Raw genomic sequence first — 21,261 nt, 5'->3', positions numbered from 1 at the left:
TATTTTACTGCAAGAGAACACTGATCTCATTTGATCAAAAGAATGGATATTGCAAAATCAACTAGTTTTTTTGCAATGGCAACCAAAAGAGGATGGGAAACTTTTTCTCTCACAAACTTGACACAGGAGAGGCAGCTTCTCTTTTGTTTTGTTCCATTGTAATAGGTTCTGGGAGTATTCAGGCAGAAGTAGACGTAGTTTGAAGGCAAAAAAGGACTAAACAGAAAGCTGTKGATAACCAGACACCATAATCTGTTAAAGACTGTTGATTATTGTACCTCCAAATGGTAGGTCACACAGATCCTGGAGTCGTGTGCCGTTAAGCCTACARTTTGAGATGTTGTCCCATTACTTTAGTTAGCTAGGAGCCTGATTCTCCATCTTTCAATGTGATCCCTAGGTGCATGTTTAATCTTCCAAACAAATATTCCTAATATTCCAAGTGTAAATATTTTGAAATCAAAAATATTTGAAATTAAAAAAGGTAAGAAAAAAAGAAAAAAAAAAAGGGAAGGGAAAAAAAAAAAAGAAGAAAGAAAAAAGGATTGCAGCCTGCCATCGGGCAAAATAAATGTTAACCTAATTCTTGCCAGGGCAGATGGATTTATAAAATCTGATTTCTAAGAGTGGGGGTTTCAAGGAAGCAAGGATAGTATAAAGTAGTACTTATTGCTTCAAAATCACAAGATAGCACTAGTTACAACAACCTTAGTTACATACAAAAAGTAGGAAAAAAAAGGTTTAAGGAATAAAACTTGCAATAACAATAGCTTTTTTTTTTTTTTTTTTTAATCTATACCACGGGAAAAGAGGCTTCCTGATTTATGCTGGAACAGAGATACAGACTGAAGGACCGATCCAATATTTATTCCTTATTCAGGCATTTATTCAGGAAAGTTGAAAATTAGTGTTTTGAAGAGGAAAAAAAAAGTGACCTTGAGGGACAACAGGACAAGTTAACTGGAAAACAAACAAACAAACAAACAAAGAAGGCAAAATGAGCAGATGCTGACTCATTTGCTAGAATACTATACTTGCTTGCCTGCCTAGCAGTGAACATGTGGCAAAAAAACCTCAAACCTTCTAAAAAAACGAAATATTCTCCAAACAAATCAAAAAAAAAAAAAATCAAGTAAACACAAAGAAAGAAGGACTTGTTGTGCTTATCCACATGGTAGAGGAACATTCCTGGCCTAGGTAGAAGCCCAGTGTCTTCTGAACATTTTKCTCCTTGAAGCCTGGTTTGAGAGGTTCTTGCTGCCACCCACTTTGAGCACAGCGATGAACAAGCTGGTCTCAGTTTCAGGCATTGATTTTTTTTTTAAGCCAGCCTTAGAAAACAGAAGGAGGTGTTCGTATACCTGCATAGCTCTTTACCAGACAGCATTACATGGAAGTTTACAGGCTCGTCTTGTTTCCAGCTCAGCCTGAGGGAAAGATGGAACTGGGCTGATATCCTTAAATTTGAGGGCATGCAAGGACACACTTCAAGTGCTCTCCAGTACYACCATTCTGTTGTTCGGAAGCAAACACGTGAAAATAAAAAATTCATATAAGATGAAGAGAAAGGATGCAAAAACTACAGAAGGGTCATTTCCCTGGAAACTGCAGTTTCTGTTGGTCACTGCAGCTTCAGTGATCCAAACCTAAGAGGGCAGTGAGACTCCTTGTTCCTGCCTATACATCTTAAGAACAACTAATGCTCATGAAACCCTGGATAAGATGGATAAGAGGGGTAAAAGTATCTATASTTTTGAGGAACACAATGAGAGGAATTACAAGAGATGGCAACACATATTTTACTTGAGAATGCTGGACAGCAAGTATGCAAACTTTCTCAGGGCAAGTATATCTTTGTAGATCTGAAAGTTTGCACTTTCACTGCAGTGGGAAAAATACCCAGATATGTAGTCCATGGGAAATCTGAAGTCAGAGTTAGGACAGATCTTTCACAAATCAGGGCAAATTACATCCCAGGAAGAGTTTTAGCTTACAAGGAAAGAGAGAACATTGCGGCTTTATGGGCAATCTGTGAGCAACAGAGGGTAAGGGATCACTAGCTAACCAAGTAGTCCTCCCTGTAATTAAACACATCCAGTGAGCTGTGAGAAAGAATCAATATCCCATCAGTGAAATAGGAAGATATTTTTTGTATTTTATTCAGTTTCTCAGTTCTAGAAGCTGATAGCTTTCCTAGTTTATCTGGTAGCTGAAGGTTTTCATAATGAGCTGTTAAATGGGTAAGAAATAAGAAGGAACAGTGTTAGGAAGGAGTATGTTTACCGAAAAAAAAAATTATGGCTAAAGCGTTTACTAGGACATCTAGCAACCTGGGCTTATTCTTCTGGAATGGATGTGCACGCATGGATGCATGTGTGCAAAGGATAGTAGCTTTTCATTCCCTTAAGGCAGCAGCAGATGAGTCATTCTGCCAAAGGAAGCAATTCAAATAGACATAAGGAGGTAACATTTAAACCTTCAGAACAAGGCAGTAATATTAATTTTCCACCTCATATCATAAACTAAGCAACTGTAGTTTTCACTACCTGGTGTTTCTAAATAGGTTTCACCTCTAAAAACCCACATAGGACATTCTTCCTAAAGCTACCCATTTTAAAATGCTTTAGAAAAACCTTGGGTGAATTGAGTTTCCGATTTGTGTGATAATAATTTTTCTCTTTATGTACTTGAGCAGTACGTTTTCACCCAGCTATTACCACAGAAACATAAACTGCTTGTGACAATCTGACCCATAGAGCTTCTGCTGTAGACAAGTGCAGAAAAACAAATATTTATTTTCCTCTATAACTTTACATATTATTTCTACTCCCTTATATAAATACTTAGTGAAAGGAAAAAAAGCAAGAGGACACCATCACAGACCACATGTAATCCCAGAGATGTACTAATCAGACACAAATTAAGTGAATTATTGACATCGTAATGTCAAAACTAGCAAGGTCATAAAACAAAATTCAAGTAGCAAGTCACTGGAGAAAAAGTTATTAAAAAAGAAAAGCTGCTTATTTTAAGTAAACAAAGAAAATCTGCCCAGTTGATAAGGACATCTTAGAAACAAATATCTCTGAAATATATTTCTATTTCTCAGTGTTCCCCCAAGAGCAAAAGCACCGCTTGTATGCATGATCTTCTGTCCTTTCTTAATAATAAAATACTTTTTTTTGGCTAATTTGACTAAATCTGGTCAGGATAAAGAGATCTTTAAACATGGAAAAACTTGTGTACTTCAATGACCAGTAGCTTTCATGAAAGTAGCTACAGGATTAAAGAAAAGAGACCATATTTCCGCTCCCTTTGAAAGACAGACTGAGATGTGAGTTCAAATTTGTTAGACCGTGGAGAATCCCTGTGTTCTGGAAAAGCTAAAAACTGGAGAAAACTTTGCCAGAGGTGTTCTTTTACAAGACATTAAGAAGCTCAAACATGAGAGAATAGTACATTAGAAAACAAGCTCCATCAGCACTGCTGCTAACTTCTTATCCAGTCTCCAGTGCTTGCCAGGAGGACACCACCACCAGATGTCACACARATAGATGCCTGGGTTGCAGGAACCAACTGGCAGAAATTAGGCCAAGTCCAGCCTCAAGGCCTTCATTAGTTTTATTTCTTTATCAGACTTAGGTGGTAATAAAGAGAATAGAGTGAATCCCACATCCTTTCAAGAAATGTATTCTATGTCCCTTTATCCTTTCCCTAAATTTAGATCTTTATTTTTTTTTTTAGAAAAGTCTTTAGGAATGGTAAATTAAGCCATAAATTTGACATAAGCACACATCAAAAGGACAGCTTCTACATATTTTATATTAATCATTTCAGGAATAGYTACACAGACATTTTATATGCTTGCTATTGCAGACACCACTACATTCTCAGATGCCTAGAAGACATTGAAAAACATCAGTTAGAAACCAGTGAGCAGCCTAGTTAAGACACTTAGATACATGGTGTTGCTTTTGAATATATGTACTCAAAAATTCCCAGTTCCCAACTATTAACAAAATGCTTGTATTTTTCTAAAATGGTAAAATATAGTTGGCTGTTTACTTTTTTTTTTTTTTTTTTTTTTTTTAGCAGGAATTCGCAATGTAACCACACAAGACCAGCAAGTTTATGAATGAATGCATTTAATAATTTCTTAATACATTTTTCTATGGCCATATAAATTTCATTTAAGTTTTGCTGCTGTATAGAAGGTGACTACATTACACAGAATATCCCTAATACAAGAACAAAATTGTGGTAATCCATCTTGAATAAAAAACATAGCAAGTATGTGCAGGAGAGCCATAGACACCTGATTCTACTTCATGAAAATAGTTGCAATAAATGTGTTTTTGCATATTTGTGCATACTTCTACTATTCTTGGCAAGTGCTGAAAGTTGGCAAGTTTAAGTGCATATTGATATATTTGATTGTCTCTCATTGYTAAGATATGAATTATTTTGCTAAATATTTTGCTGAATGCTCAATGAGCATTTAACAATCTAAGCCTGATGAGCACACARCTTACCTTGTAAAAGATTGGCTAGTAACTTTCAAAATTCTTTCCCTTCTTCTGACATGAGAAAACAGAGACATATAAGAGGTTAAAATTTTCTTTATTTGTAATCAGATTTGTATCACATCTCAAGTAGTTTCTAGTCTCTCTTTTTCTCCAGAAAAATATAGTATGTCAGTGAAGCTACCAAAACTATTTGCCTTTGCCCRTTTAGTAGGTATATAAGAAGCAAAAGTTAAAGTTTTATTTTTATTTTGTGCAGTTCTCTCACATGTGGTGCAGATCTCAACTGTGCTTACTGGATACAGGTGTTGTGCAGAATATCTTTTGTCTATAGGTGCGGAACATCCTTTGTCTATAGGAAATATTAAATGCATGTTATAATTTAGAAATACGTACTATATAGATCAAAGACTCGTTGTTTGGCTCTGAGGAAAGACTATGCAATTTAGGCTAAACTATTTTTTTTTATAGGAGACCACAGAAAKCTTCCTCAAGGCTCTGAGAGGCTTCTTGCCTGTCTTACATAGTAGAGAGATTTGATATCTCTCTAATAYGCATGATTTGCTTCTTAAATAATAGTGTGTCAAAAAGGGCTCAGATGGTAAAGTGAGCATCTAGAACAGCACAGTAGGAGGAGAAGTGGAATAGGCTTGCACAGAGAGGTTGCAAAAGGCTGGCTTCTCTGATTTTTCAATATTACCTTTTTTCTAATACGGTGATTTTAAAAAGTCAGGCAAACAAATTTCCCAATCACACTAARATTACTAAAAGATGATTAACAGTATAATAGGGGGAAAATAAATCTCAGAGAGGAAAGAATAATAATTTAAAAAGTATAAGAATATGAAAGGAATTGTGATATTACTGTCCTAAAGCGCTTTCTCTTACTGAACTGTAGGTGATTCCATGGCAAACCACGGAGTCTCTTCAGCAGGCTTGTTACCCCTCAGCTGCTGGGCTTGCATGCCCTTCAGCCGTCAAGCTGAATCTTGACGCATGTTCTGTTTCTTAGGCTCTCAGATGCAGGGACTGCTTAGAAAAGAGCCACATCCCAACTTAATGTATGCAAAAGCTAGCAGTAGAAAAAGACTGTTACGACAAACATACAGATGCCTCCAGAGCCAGTACTTCCACCCTTCAAATCTTCTCTTGGTGGGAAAATTCACTTAGCAAGGATGACTACAGAAGTGAATTGACTGTGTACTTGCAATCCAATTCAGTTTTCATTATTAGAGGATTTAGAACAACTTTAATCATGTTGAGTTTTCCTTTGCATTTTAACTGAGTGAAGGAAGATTGAGCTAGATCATTATCTGGTATGAGTCAGGAGTGTTCATTAAAAAAAAGAAAAAAAAATTAAAAAAAAAAGAAAAAAAAAAAGAAAATGGAACCCAGCAGATTTCAGAGACTTAATGTTACAGTACATGTCTATTCATGAGCCAAGCCTCAAGGCATCAGAAAGAATCCTGAAGCTGTTTAACACAAGCAGTAGGACACACTAATAGTCAATTACATTGTTTCTCTTTGAGAAACATCTTAYTGTATAGAAAGGCTATTGCAGAAGTTTGTTTCCTTCTTTGCACGTCCTGTGCATCTTTTTCTCCGTATTCCTAGATATATTATTACAGCAATTCATCTGAAGTGGAACTTCAAGCCATTTCTAGAACGAAATAAGCCGTTATTCATTTTAGATATGTAACAGTGCAGTCATCACAGTAAGGGAGCAAGAAAGTCGAACTACATTTATTTATATTTCAGTAGTATTATGAATTTCTTTAGCTATAGAGAGCATTTAAAGGATAAATTCTGTATTATAGGCTTAGTGCAATGCTAYTTATGGTGAATCTATATAACAGCTGCAAATATTTAGAGCTCCTTTAAACTAGCATTCAGAAACTATCTCCCGTAACAGAATTTGGATACAATATATTTCTGGTTTTCAACATACCAATAAATTTTAAACTTTCTTTTAAGTCACTCCAATATTCATTTTCTAAAAATCAAGCCACAGCTTGCAAAGCTGAAGGAGGAGCTGCATACCAGTATATCAATAATAAGAGTTTCTTTAAACAGCAAAAAAAAATTAAAAGGAGTAGTTGAGGCACAAGTGACATTTATACAGAAGTATATCAAATAAGTAGACCAGAGCTTCAGTACTTCTTTTAACTTCTTTAAAAGAAGACATAGATCATAGATCTGTGGTCATAGATCATAGTATGGTAAAGTTTTACTGGGCTGCTTTTTTTTTCTTCTTCCAGGATGAAAAAGAAAACAAAGAAAAGAGAGATTGGATGATAGATCTTACCAAAACCCCTTTACACATCCATTTCACATAGTCCATGTTTAATCAAAACGAACTATAAACTCATGTTTCAAGGCAGTTTGAAAGCAATTTCCTACACTCAACAGCAAATTATTTCTTCAGTGAAGACAACCCCAGTGAGCCCAGTAACTCAGAGTAGAGTCTGGCCGGTTGAGCTGACATGGACACTGCACACAGAAGCTTTTGAATATAAGTCCATACCATAAAAGCTTGTGCTGGAAACTACTTTTATAGCTATGATTGTTTCTGTTAAGAGGCACTGCATAAATACAGAGTTAATCACCTAATGCACTTAATATTTCTCAACTGAGGACTATTGCAGCTTTACTCTCTATCTAGGTGTCGCTTATGCTTTGGTTTGCTTTACAGCAGTAGCATTGCATTGGCTGATACAGCTGATACTACGGAGGAGGCTGAAAATATTGTGGGATGGAGGATCCAAATAATCAATCCTCTCCTTTACTTCTTTTCATGCTTCTTGGTTAACTTTCCTCTTTCCCGCTGGATACTCATGCTGCCGTGCGGTCGCCTCTCCCTTTGCTGGCTCTCCTGGGACACTTGCTGCACCGCTCGCAGGATGACTGCCTGCACGATCTGCTTGCTGGCGTTCTGCAGCCTCACTTCGTCCAACTCTGGGCCCGGCTTCTCACCTGCCAAGGGGAACATAAAGAAAGGGAATTAAGTGTTTGTGGTTACTCTGCAAATGCACGAGGGCTAGAAGAAGAGAAATAAAACTGGATATTTGGGAATGGTTTACAAAGTAGGAAGCCTGCTAATACAGATGATGGAGTAGTAAGGCAGAAAACATTGACAATGTGGTCAGGCTATGGGATCAGATAAAGAGGGAGACCTTAGGTCCTACAACTCTGCTAGCCACATCCAGCTTCAGGTGTGGCTCTACAGCTGAAACACATTTTGCATCATGGGAGGGAAGGAGGCTTTGCGCATCCAGCTCTGAATGGCATCATTTTCACTTGAGCTTTGCAAGTAGATGGAGAAATTGACTTCATTTTGCAGGCCTGACATGTTCTCCTTCACAGTGATATTCAAAGAAAGCCATTTCCTTAACCTTCCCATTTACATCTAACACAAGGTTAAAGCCTGTCCCCAGCACTTTCAGCTTGAAATTTCACCTGTTTTTTGATAAAATATTTTGTTAGGAATTGGTTGATTAATCTTTAATTGTATCTTTAAAAATACTTGCAAAATGGACATTTTGCAAAAATAAGATAGAGGCAAAGTAATATGCTCTGCTTATCTTGTGGAAGATATTACAAAGATTTGTGAGATTAACTACTAGCAAAAATGATCAAAGCTTCCTTTGTGAGAAAAAGAAATCATTGGTGGTTTCCAAATCTTTTCATAGAACGATAGAATCCTTATGGTTGGAAGAGACCTTTGAGATCAAGTCCAACTGTAAGCCCCTCAACACTTTACCTGGTAAAACATGTCTCTAAGTGCCTCGTCTGCACGTTCCTTAGCAAGAGGAAGACGAGGGAAAATGTTAGTGCACTGCTGAATGGGGAAGGGGCCTTGGTGACGGAGGATGCCGAGAAGGCAGAGTTACTAAATGCCTTCTTTGCCTCTGTCTTTACTGCTAAGACGACCCCCCATGAACTTCAGGGCACAAAGGGAAGAGATGTAAATGGGCTAGAAGAAGACCTTCCACGGGTTGAGAAGGATTGGGTTAGGGATCACTTAGGCAAATTGGACACTCAAAAATCTATGGGCCCAGATGGGATGCACCCAAGAGTGCTGAGGGAACTGGCCGAGGTTATTGCTCAGCCTCTCTCCATCATCCTTGAGAGGTCCTGGAGAGCAGGGGAGGTGCCCGAGGACTGGAAGAGAGCCAACGTCACTCCAGTCTTCAAAAAGGGCAAGAGGGAGGAGCCGGGCAATTACAGGCCGGTCAGCCTCACCTCTGTCCCTGGAAAGGTGATGGAGCGGTTCATCCTAGAGAGAATCTCCGGGCACATGGCGGAGAAGAAGCTGCTGAGGAGCAGTCAGCATGGATTCACCAAGGGGAAGTCATGTCTGACGAACCTCATAGCCTTCTATGATGGGGTGACAGGCTGGCTGGACGAGGGGAGAGCCGTKGATGTTGTCTACCCTGACTTCAGCAAGGCTTTTGACACTGTCTCCCATAACATCCTCATACGGAAGCTCCGGGACAGTGGGCTAGATGAGTGCACGGTGCGGTGGATCGTGGGCTGGCTGGATGGCAGAGCTCAGAGGGTGGTSATAAATGGGGCCGAGTCCAGCTGGAGGCCTGTGGCCAGTGGTGTCCCCCAGGGGTCAGTACTGGGCCCAGTGCTGTTCAACTTGTTTATCAATGACCTGGACGAGGGCACGGAGTGCACCCTGAGCAAGTTTGCGGATGACACCAAGCTGGGTGGAGTGGCTGACACTCCGGAGGGCTCTGCTGCCATCCAGAGGGACCTGGACAGGCTGGAGAGTTGGGCAGAGAGGAACCTCATGAGGTTCAATAAGGACAAGTGCAGGGTCCTGCACCTGGGGAGGAATAACCSCAGGCATCAGTACAGATTAGGGGTSGAMCTGCTGGAAAGCACCTCCACGGAGAGGGACCTGGGAGTCCTGGTTGACACTAAGTTAACCATGAGTGAGCAGTGTGCCCTCGTGACCAAGAAGGCCAATGGGATCCTGGCCTGCATCAGGAGGAGCGTTGCCAGCAGGTCAAGGGAGGTGATTCTGCCCCTCTGCTCAGCTCTGGTGAGGCTGCCCCTGGAGTGCTGTGTTCAGTTCTGGGCACCCCAGTATAGGAAGGATGTGGAGCTTCTGGAGAGGGTCCAGAGAAGGGCAACCAGGATGATTAAGGGAATGGAACATCTCTCGTATGAAGAGAGGCTGAGYGAGCTGGGCCTGTTTTCTCTGGAGAAGAGACGGCTCAGAGGGGATATGATTAATGTGTATAAGTTCAGGAAGGGAGAATGCAGGGAGGAAGGGGACAGGCTGTTCTCACTGGTGGCCAGCGATAGGACGAGGGGTAATGGCCACAAACTGAAGCATAAGAAGTTCCGTCTCCAGGTGAGGAGCAACTTCTTTACTGTTAGGGTGACAGAGCAGTGGAACAGGCTGCCCAGGGAGGTTGTGGAATCTCCTACTCTGGAGGTCTTCAAAACCCGCCTGGATGCCGCCCTGTGCCACATGCTGTAGGTGTGCCTGCTTGAGCAGGAAGGTTGGACTAGATGATCTCTAGAGGTCCCTTCCAACCTTAAATATTCTGAAATATTCTGAAATATTCCTTGAACATGGCCATGGATGGGGACTCCACCACTTCCCTGGGCAGCCTGTTCCAATGCTTTACCACTCTTTCCATATACATATTTTTCTTAATATATAACCTTAATCTCCCCTGGTGCAACTTGAGGCCATTTCCTCTTGTCCTAGTAGTAGTTATTTTGGAGAAGAGACTGACCCTCACCTCACTACCATCCCCTTTCAAGTAGCTGCAGAGAGCAATGAGGTCTCCCCTGAGCCTCCTCTTCTCCAGACTAACTAACCCCAGCTCCCTCAGCTGCTCTCATAAGGTCTCTGCTCCAGCCCCTGCACCAGCTCTGTTGCCCTCCTTTGGACTCACTCCAGCACCTCAATATCTCTCTTGTAGTGAGAGGCCAAAACTGAACACTGTATTCGAGGTGCAGCCTTGCCAGCACTGAGTACAGGGGGATGATCACTTCCCTAGTCCTGCTGGCTACACACTTCTTGATAGATCTTTTTATTTTATTTTATTTTATTTTATTTTATTTTATTTTATTTTATTTTATTTTATTTTATTTTATTTTATTTTATTTTATTTTATTTTATTTTATTTTATTTTATTTTATTTTATTTTATTTTATTTTATTTTATTTTATTTTATTTTATTTTTATATTTCTTATACTTTAAGTTATACTTATTTCTATAGTTTATGTTATAGAAGTTTTGCGTGATAATAAAATATAAATGCAGTTTACATATATTGAAAAAAATACTTTTAAAAAACACATTGTACTGAGCTGAGACAATCTAGGCTAAGATAGAGATGCTAAATTCATGCAAAACCTAGAAAACCATGTCTTATGCTGGAAATGCAGACAGACTGGAACCATCTGAATTCTTGGCACAATCAGTTTCCCTTGTTCACTTTGTTCCACACCTTAGTGTGTGTGTATTCTTGATAAAATTCAATGTCACTTAACAGTAAAATACAGAGATTCCTTTGTGACTCAAATATGAACTCATTTTCGATTAAAGAATGAATTAGGTTTCTTGATGGGTTGAAATAGATGAGCCAACTCCAGATGATACTCAAAAGAATGTTTGCTAACAAAAAAAGAGATCAATAAACATGAAATTGTAAGTACAAGAAAGTGTATTGGAATGGTCTATAAGGTTATATGAGAATGTGAAAGATTTACCAAGTCTGCTTTTCTTTTAGTCATAGAAATCAGAATTTATTGTTAAAATATGCCATTAGTAAGTACAGTGCTGCTGAAAATTACTCATTTGTCCTTCTTTAAGGAAAATTCCCAATTTATCTGCAAAATCTGAACTTTAAATGTGGTTACATTTGGAGAATCAACCACAGCAACACCAAAATAAAAAGATCAGGGTTCCAGTGTTTTCTATCTGATTTTCTAGTTGCTTGAAATAAAGCAAAATGTACTTGAAATCACCACTCAGCTAAATGAGACCTTGCTTGCATCTGCACAGCTCTAGCGCATTAGATGATGCTGGTATGTGCTAAGAAAATAAACCAAACACTGATAGTTGTTATAGGGAGACTTGGACTCCAGACTCCAAAGCCCTGGAGTATCTGTGCCCTGTCTGTAAAGTCTAAGGTATGCACAGAAAAGAAACAGGTCCAGATTAACTCTTAACAACTTTACATCTATATAACCTTTAACAAGTTTTGAGGTGGGAGACCCAAGGTGATAGCTTCTCGAGAAACAAGAACTAATTGACTTTGAATATGGAGAAAGTCAAAGACGTGCCTAGGGTGACATGATCAATTGGCAGTGTGTGCCAATCATCTAAGTTAGAATGCAAAAAATAGTGAAAAAACAGTGAAAATAATGCTCCTGTGGAAGGCATATTTGACACTGTGGAAGCTGGAGACTACAGCGAGACTAAGCCCTGAAGAAAACCCTCAGTCTTGTCTACACATTTCATTTTCTTCAAAGCACCACGAGTTGTATTCTGAATAGCCCCACAATCAAGACAATCTCACATACTTTCCATTGATATCCCATATGAACTTTCCTTTTCAGCTTGCTAAAATTTAAATTTAGCAAGGCTTTTAACCACTCCTACTAAATAACACTCAGTAGCTGGTGGTACTGCAGTGTTTCACTTTGAGTCATTCTGTTCATGTCTTTCTCTGCCATGCCTTTGCACAGAATTGTTGAGAGTATGATCATGAAGCTAAATTGCCCAAGGCATCATCTTGCTCTTGCAAAGATGCAAGTCCAGCACGGATCTACTGATGCCTGGAATGAACTGTACAGGAACACAGTAGTTTCCAGGAGGTACAGAATCAAAATACTCAGGAGGAAATGGCAGCAATTCTCATACAGAAAGAAAGCAGGGGCCAAACGGTGAGTCAGATGTTGCAGAAAAGAACTTTGAACTCCTGGAAAATGTGGATTAGAAGTAATTTAACCTTGGACTCTTTGAAAAGCATTTGTCATGCATGCACATCTGTGAGATAGACATCTCACTTCATTATCTCAGCAACCTTTTTCTGTTCTGAAGTTCTCCCTTCTGCTTTCTCACCTATATATGATTACTGTTTCTCCCAGGAGGAAAAAAAAAAGAGCCTTCACTTTTAATTCCACTGTTTCCATCAAAGCAGGTCATACCTATGCAGCTCACCATGCGTTTCTGCAGGTTATTCTGTCTTGAGGCACAACACAAACATTGCATTTGAACAGAACAGCTTAGCTTATATGGCAGGTTCCAAGAATCCAAAGGGCTATATAAGAAGGTTAAAAGTTTATGTTCTGATTCACAGAGATAACAGATATGTAGTTTAACTCCAGTAAATGCATACCACTAAAGTTGTTCTCTATCAGTAAGAATTATTTTTGTGAACAGCTTTGAGCTCTACCATATTTAAAACCAAAGTCAAAAATCATGTTCCTCTGAGCCTACCTTTTCGCAATTTAGAAATCGCAATTGCAGAAAAAATCATTTCTCTTCATTGGCTATCGTTTTCATTTATGTAAAATTTAAGAAGCTGAAACAGTCATAAAATAAATATTCTTGGTTAACCAAATATTGGTTAACCTCAGTGATATTTTCTGCAGCATTACAATATTAGCCCTATTTTTTCCATGTTTTATGAAGTTTGCATGATAAATTCAACAAAAATGTTGTTGTTTGGTAAATCTATTTCAAAATTCTTACTAATAAAAATGTTATAACCCAACTGACAGCACTAATGAAGTTTTAAATTGGAATGAGATCATAGGTAAGCTAGACTGATGAGAAGCCTTCCTTCCAAGATCCAGTATAGATGTACAGGAGATGAATTTACAAAATAAGTTACAGGATATTGACTAAAAAGTGATTATAAACACAATTCTTTCAAAAAAATTAAAGAACCTGGCAAGTTTGCAATGGCACAACATAAATATATATTGTGGTAAATAAAAGTAACATTCCTTGCATTATTATTGAAATTCTATTCTAAGAAATTCAGCTCTTTATAATTGTACTGGCATTAGGTAATGATATATCTCTTCATCTTTCCAGACCCAGCACAGAAATCCATGTGAACTTCTTCTAGGGGGTATTTTGAAACACGTGAATCAAAATGCTTAAAAATCTCTATGTTAGTTTGCTTTACAGGATGCTGTTAGGATTTCAGTCTATTTTGGAGGAGGGGTATAAAATGTAAGGCTGCACAGTATTCATAATCAGGAAATGTTGATGAATTATATTAATTATATTCAGAATAAATGAACAAGGCCATCAGCTGCGGCTCTGCAATTTCAAACATACATACATGTACTTGAAACACGTGAGTGTCATGAAGSTATTTATGAGATTAGAGACCCAGTTTGTCTAACTAACTGTCTTTAGAGATCTTGTAAAAAAATTCTAGAGTGAAGTTGTAAATTAAAAATAATGTATTTCAGTTATTAAAGTTAGTATTGTTTTAGATATTAGTTAGGACTACTTCGTATTGTTTTAGATCTTAGTTAGGATTACTAATGGAGCCTTGTGAGGTCATGACTGACTGCTGCCAAAAGACATAGTGTAATACTCAATTGCCCTGAGTACTTGAAAGGTACCTGAAAGTTGCCCTGAGGGAGAACCATGAAGATATCAGAAGTGCTAACAGTACTTTCGTATAGGATCATCACATTTTTCCAATTTCCTAACATGAAATGTATAGATTTTAACACTCACTTTCACTAGAAAAGTCATGGTTCAGTTTGATTTTGTTTTATCTTCTAACCTGGTTCCTTAAATCTTGCTATACAACCAGCATGGAAGAGGAATTCATATGTAGCAGGAAGAGGCCCAGCCAAGACTACTTTACTCTTGAAAATGAAGGATAAGAAAGAAGCAGAAACCACCCTGTGACTTTGAACATGAATCCAATCCAGGGGAAAAGAGATAGAAGTGGAAAAGATCAGAAGTGTAGACTAAACTATCCAGAAGGACATAATATTATCTGCAAAGTAATACCTCATCRTAACATTTTAACGCATTTTCATGCATGCATTAGTTATATCTAACCTGAGTGATCATAATTTTTTTTTTTTGCTAAGGTTTTTCTTAAGAGAAAAGAATACATAGGAGTCTCATCCGTGTGTTTGTTGTATCAAAAGTCTCCTGTGAGTTCTGTCGTGCTACTTGAAATACACCAGTCAAAAGAAAGTTTCTAGTGAAGCTTTCAGTAGAATCAGGATACTACTRCAATCTGCAGATACTTCATCTATTCTTAAGGCTTTTCTTACAACATTTTTAGTAKTATTAATTAAAACCTTGCTCTTCAATTTATACACTTTCTAGGTGAATGAATATTCACACTTSAAATGCATAGGCTATGTGGTTTATCAAGAATAAATATTTAAGAACATTGCCATTACAGACTAGACAGATTAATTGCATGTAACAATAATTTCATTTTTCAAGGACTGTATTTTTTCATCTTTGAAGACTGGCTATAATTCAATTATTGCAGTTACTGGATATTCTTCCATACCCAAACTACTGTTTATAAGAAATTTTGGGAAAAAACTCTTACTTGGTTACTAGTTAAAAACATGCCTGTGGCACAAATTCAGCATTCATATTTTGGCCCCAGGAGGAAAATTTCTGGATCTAATACTGTAGATACTGTAGGCTAACTTAAACTGATGAGAATTTTTTACTCCTAGCATTCAGTGAATTAAAAAAAATGATACTTCAAAGAGGACATCTGGGACCAGCTGCTCCAAAGCTAATGAAAAGCCTATTTCTTTTAGCAGATACACTTCAAATACTGCAATAAGAAATCTCTCTTCATCAAATTCTGGCAGAGGAAGAGAGAGATATGAAAGAATTAGCTGTGGGCTTAAATCTCTGTACTCCTTTCACAGAGGGAGAAGCACAAAGGCACAGATAGAGCTGGTTTATACTCCATCCCCATGATGATTCCCAGGGATGTTCTAAAGCTTTGGAGCTTTGGTGCTCAGAGATTCCTACCAGAACAGGAAACATTAGGAAGAGAGAGTTAAATGATATTTACAAATTCCTACTGAAGCACATGTATTTACTATGTGCTAGGAGGGATTTGCTATCATAAGATCTTTTTTTTCTTTAGAGCCATACACCACTTCTAATTGTGTATTTTGCTAGTTGTTATAAGTTTTCATACTTCTGCAATGTTTATTGATCTTGAACTATGTACAACTTAATTAAAATTACAATAGTGGAACCTGATTTTATAAAAGTAGAGGGTAGGGAGGAGATTATGTCACTTGTGCAAGGTCAGCCAATCAATGACAAAATTCTGTCATGTTTGGATATATTTCAGTTTATATCAGATTACACAAAGTCTAATGTCAGAAGTTGTGTAGTTAATCCACAACTGAAGGAGAGCAGAAAAAAACAAGACATATCTAAACTTGTATATACACAAAACAGCCTAGAAAAAAATAGCCTACTTATTTTAGGATGTGACTGGAGCTTGAAAACTATGCATGAAGGCGATTGGAAATTCAGATTGGGATATACATATGTGTGTATATAGAGAGAGAAGTATGTATGCATATGCATGCAAAATCACAACAGAAAGTGAACCAAAGGTTATGTAAATTTAGAGTGCACCTTCAATTAGTGAAAAGCAGGATTTTTTTCACAGCTGCAATTTTCAGATTCCATATAAGTGTTGCTAGAAACAGGATGTCAGGACACCTTGCTTTCCTTCCCTGTATTTCATTCTACTTTTCTGAAAAATATTCTCTGTTCTATTATAGAAACTTTCTTCAGGACAAAATGTAATGGTAATCTGTGAGTATTTTACCGAAGTAGTAACAGGCACATTACTCCACGCTGACAAATGGTAAGTGCATTCACTTATCAAAGCAAAAAAAAAAAAAATACAGCATCATTATATGAAATATGCATGCAATGAGTATTTCACAGGAGACTGCATTGCCTTACTGTTAGAGAAATACCTGAGCAGAATATAGCTCAGCTTACTTCTTAGGATAGAAAATTTCAGATTCTTTTGAAGAAGGAAGATAGCAACTTCTGATGACACTGATAATACAGGGATTTGCAGGGTCAGATGACAACACAGAGCTTACCTGCCTTGACTTCACTGCAAGGCTTTCTAAAGGAACCTGAAGCATTTTACTGTTATTCAGGTCAGTTTTTCATTTCTGCTAACATCAGTGAAGATTCTGCTTCAGTTCCAGTCCCCTGAAACATAACAGATCTTATTCTTGAGCTTGCAAATTATTAGATAAAGAGCATACCACAAAATGTATAACCAATACTGAGGTTATTTCACAGAGCCTATATAGAAATTATAAATGTTTTGCTTGAAAACAAATTTGCTTAACTTAGTATTTGCCAGCTTAATACAATCAATTCTGTCCTTAATAAAATCCTTGATAGAGAAGATGGAAGGTGCATGAATAAATCTACCTTTCYCTGTATTTTCCAGTAAGTGAATTAAATTCTGATTATCACGTTAAAGCTTACAAGGTTGGAATCAGATGTGTTATTTATGCCTATAACAAGTGCAACTGCGTAATTCATCTAGAAGAATAATGACTCAGAGGGATAAACTTTAGAGGTCAGTGTAACTCATTCCCTTTGCACATTCGTTGCTTGACTTTCTGCTTAGTACCTGGTGACCATATGAAGTGCCAGTAAAAATGTTAGTAATAACTGCATGATTTGATATCCCTGCCCAGTGCCACCAAACTACAAACAACTCRGTATAGGCCCCTACACAGCACTAGAAAAACTGTGGGTTCCTCTCGCAGATAATATGAATTGAATTYGGTCCAGTGATGTGGAAGTGAAAAATGCMATCCCACTTGTCGTAGTCTGTACCTTCTTTTCTGGTCAAAATATTCAGAAGTAAATGCTAAACTAGTCTTTAACTCTATGTATAGGGGTTGATTCATACTTTAAGTAATATTGCATGTAGTACTGTTGATTACTTTTTAATCTTCCTGATTTCATCACAGTTCTGAATATCTATGAACTAACATTTATTCACTTCACCGATGAGATTTACTAGGGGCTTTCCACAACAAGGGAAARATCAATACATCATTAGAGACAGGTCAGTACGAGAAAGGCTTTTTCTTTTCTCAGTGAAATGTAACAAGATATTACCCTCTTTATTATTTCTCTCTTCCAAGGGTGTGAGAGAGTTTTCCAACTATGGCTAAGAGCTCTTAGAGCTAAAAATGTTTGGATATTTTGGGGGAATGAACCTGCACACTCAATACGACTTCACTACCAACCATCACATACTCTGGCCAAGAAAATATTTTTAACAGACTATGTTGACTCTGCAAAATGGTCTTGCCCAATACTTGCCTGTGAAACCTATCCATGACAAGAACTTTGTCAACACAAATCTAATGAGTAAAAATACTACATATGTATKCTCTTAAATCTTAATATTAGATTTTCTTTCATTTGATTTTTAACCTTCAAAAGACTTCAAGCTATATTTATTCAGAATCTGCAGCATTAATAGAAAATTGTACAACAGCTAACAGGAACAAGGATTATGCTCTACCTTGTTATGGTTATTCTCATGGGTCAAAGACTCATTATAACTGACAATCCCTTTGTGCCTCTCCAGGCACAGACACTGGAGATATCCCACAAGAGGCTTTCTTCAGAGAAGCAAAGTTATTGGCAGCTGGTTTTCCTTTTATTGTCATGTGCCTTCCTCAGTGTCTTGACCTGTATGTTGCAGATAGGATTCTCCACACTATCTACCTGTAATTCTATAATAGAAAAAGACCATGGATATGTACCATGTTGCCACTTCCCACAACACATTGTAGCTTTCCCAGCTTTTCCATTAGAGAAGATCAGGACTATTCAGACTAGCAAGCACATCTGTTTAAATGTGCAGCTGCTATGTCCTCAATTGCAGTTTAATGAGATTCCTAAAATGTTTAGTACAGGATGTGCATCTGATCTTGAGTGTCATTATACAAGTCTGCTACACTGTTCTTAGCTTAAGAATTTTAAGAGGTCTGCTGCTGTAAAGCTAGTATACTTGCTGATGCAGGAAACAGGTGCTGATCAGTGAGTACTCTGACATTAGTAATATCTATTTGTGTTTGAGTTTTAAGTTTGCTTTCCTTTTTAACATAAAGTACTTAAGATAAAGTATTTCCAAAAGTATGTTAACATAAGGTATTTTCTATTTTGATACAAAATTATGTTCAACTTCTTCTTCCTTCTCTTGGAACTGCAGGTTCATGACAAAAGCATGTGAGGCCCTAGTCAGGGAGAATTTCAGGTATGAAGGAATTCTTTAAATTACCTGGAAAAATAAGAAGAAACATCTAAAAGATGAAATCACACAATTCAAAGCTGCCAGTATAAATGATATAACCTTTCTTGTGATCTTCAAATCAAAAMCAATTCCTTTTGACCAGATTTTATTTAGTCAAACATAATATTTTAACCAAACACTTTGGTTTAGTACCAACTGGGGAAAGCATTAATGACCTGAGATATGATAAACTGGTAATCTTTTGCCAGAGATTGGTTTCTTACTGATTTATACCATTCAGAGTACAATAACTGAAATAACTTCTTTAATATTATTATTATTATTTTATCTTGCCATATGAAAAAGTTTTGGGGCTGAAAATAAAAATGGAAAATGTGCAAGATCATTTTTGGTTTAACTGACTGTAAGTAATCTGAAAATAGTATCATATKGATTAGGAACATTTGAAATTGTTATTAATCTTATATGTATATTTAAAAATAAAAGCATTGTTGATTAGGAAGATGGTCTGATAGTGGAAGTGATCAATCCTTTATGAAATAATGAGGAGGTAGCAGCATACAGCTTGCTGTGTTCTCAAGTCAGCTTTTCATATTTTCTGCTGATGTTTCAGAACAGCAATATGTTTTAATAACTCTCCATTTATTACCTTACAAGGAGAGATATTTAAGCCAGGGAATTATTTATAATAATCAATCTTTTATAAGCTAATTTAGCAGAGATCATTTTTTAAAGCCTTGAATCCATTATCTCTAAAGAATCATTAAAAAAAAATCTGTCATTTCAGCAATGAGGACTTTATGACCTAGTCCAAAATAWAGAAATTTCATGCTTGTCTACTGCAGTCCCATCCATACCTCCTMCTTGTATAGAAGCATAAGTAAAACTTTCTTGTCTTTGCCTTTTCTGCTACTAAAGTAGTTCAATTCAGGAATAATAAACAAGCTAAACTTTGCGGTGTAGTACCCTGTTCATATTTCCATTACATGCATCATATGCTTATTGTAAAGAGTGTTCTAAATAGCTATGTCGTGAGAATCCTCTAAACAGACTGAATTCCTATGTATCTGATAGCATTATATTTCCCATTAACCAGCTCACTATAAGTCCATAAGTACCACAAGTACAGCAAAGTGCAACGAAACACTAAAATTTAAATCAAAACCAAATTAAACCAAACACTAAACCAAATAAGGAAAAAATGTCCTTCTCTCACTTGATTTTCCTCTCCAGGCAGCTGATAAAGTCCTTTAAATTGAGACTCAAAGTTGATTAAAAGTGGCTGTGAATATCACAAAAAGAGTAACTTTCGAATACTTGTAAACAGAAGTATTTTGTCCATAATCAATTGCTCATTTTCAAACACTAAATATTGGTCTTYGTGTAACAATTTTCCATCCATCTGGCCTAGTAATATCCAGACTTTCCTTTTTTTCTTTTTTTTTTTTCCCCCCCCGTTAACAATCTAGTATAAGATTTAGGGGAATAACTGAATCTAAATTAGAAAATCTTTATTCAGGTGATACTCAATTGGTTTCACTTTTTAAGAAGTGTATTTAAACTTAGTAGACTAATTCTACTTAATAATTCATGAACAAACCATTAGGCCTTTATTATTGTAGTAATGTCTCAATTACTATCATATACAAAACATATTCCTGTCTTCAGCTAAAGAAGGTATGGGTATTATTTTTTCTTTTTCCGGAAACATTTTTGTCACTCTGAGATGAAGGCATACACTGTATAAGCATTTACAGATATAGAAACATATCTCTCTCCCTCATGGAAAACAAATAAATGAAACAGAAAATCAGGTCATTCACCACAATGAATCAAAAGCAGAAAGTAGAGTCAAAGAATGAAACTCAGCTCCATAGGATTCCTGCATGATATATCTATAGGTACTATGGAGATGCAAGATATTTACAAACCCCCTATTTTTTTTTTCATTTTGTTTTTGATTTAGAAAAAGAGATCATGAGAGGACCAATTCACAGGGAAGAAGAGTGATTAAAAAATGCAATCTACTCAGGCTTGCTCTGACAAATGCGATAGATTGTCAAGCTCCTTTGATTGCTTTATTATCTCCTCTACACATTTCTATTTTGCTACTCTATATTATGACAAGATTTGGTGTTTCATTACATTAAAACAGACTAAGGAAGAATGATTATATAAGACAGACTTTTTTTTTTCTTTATGGATTAGAGGCATGAGAAGAAATTTTATGTAGTTCCTAATGAGATTTTTTCTCATCAGCAGCCTGTTGGGGGAAAGAGTGTGTGTTTTCATTATTTTAGTGGTAATTTCTTCCTACAGTACATTTCTTCCCACAGTCCCGTGGTACATTTCAATACAAAAACGTTAATGCTGACAGACAGCTGGACTGCAAGATAAAAGGCGTTCAGAAGAGATC

General features: G+C 37.0%; 1 protein-coding gene across 3 annotated transcripts in view; it reads right to left on the bottom strand.

Annotated features, from left to right (window-relative positions):
• Positions 1 to 5,901: 5,901 nt before the first annotated feature.
• The window catches only part of AKAIN1 (A-kinase anchor inhibitor 1), a 16,668-nt gene continuing 1,308 nt past the window's right edge, over positions 5,902 to 21,261 (bottom strand). Inside the window, exons 1-2 of one of the 3 annotated variants that reach the window (XR_003248703.1) lie at positions 16,654 to 16,733; positions 7,472 to 7,496 (exon numbers count right to left, since the gene is read on the bottom strand). Coding sequence is in view for 1 of the 3 variants with exons in the window: in XM_026035373.1 (XP_025891158.1) it covers positions 7,306 to 7,496 (191 nt within the window). In the remaining 2 variants the exon portion in view is untranslated. Of the gene's footprint in view, positions 7,497 to 16,653; positions 16,769 to 21,261 lie in introns of those variants that run through there. The other 2 variants (XM_026035373.1, XR_003248702.1) reach the window with 2 other exon arrangements.

The sequence above is a fragment of the Nothoprocta perdicaria genome, unplaced genomic scaffold (assembly GCF_003342845.1).
Source record: "Nothoprocta perdicaria isolate Ctin4 unplaced genomic scaffold, notPer1 scaffold_16, whole genome shotgun sequence".
Lineage (NCBI taxonomy): Eukaryota > Metazoa > Chordata > Aves > Tinamiformes > Tinamidae > Nothoprocta > Nothoprocta perdicaria.
Note: the sequence above shows the minus strand (reverse complement) of the source record. Positions and strands in the feature narration are given on the sequence as shown.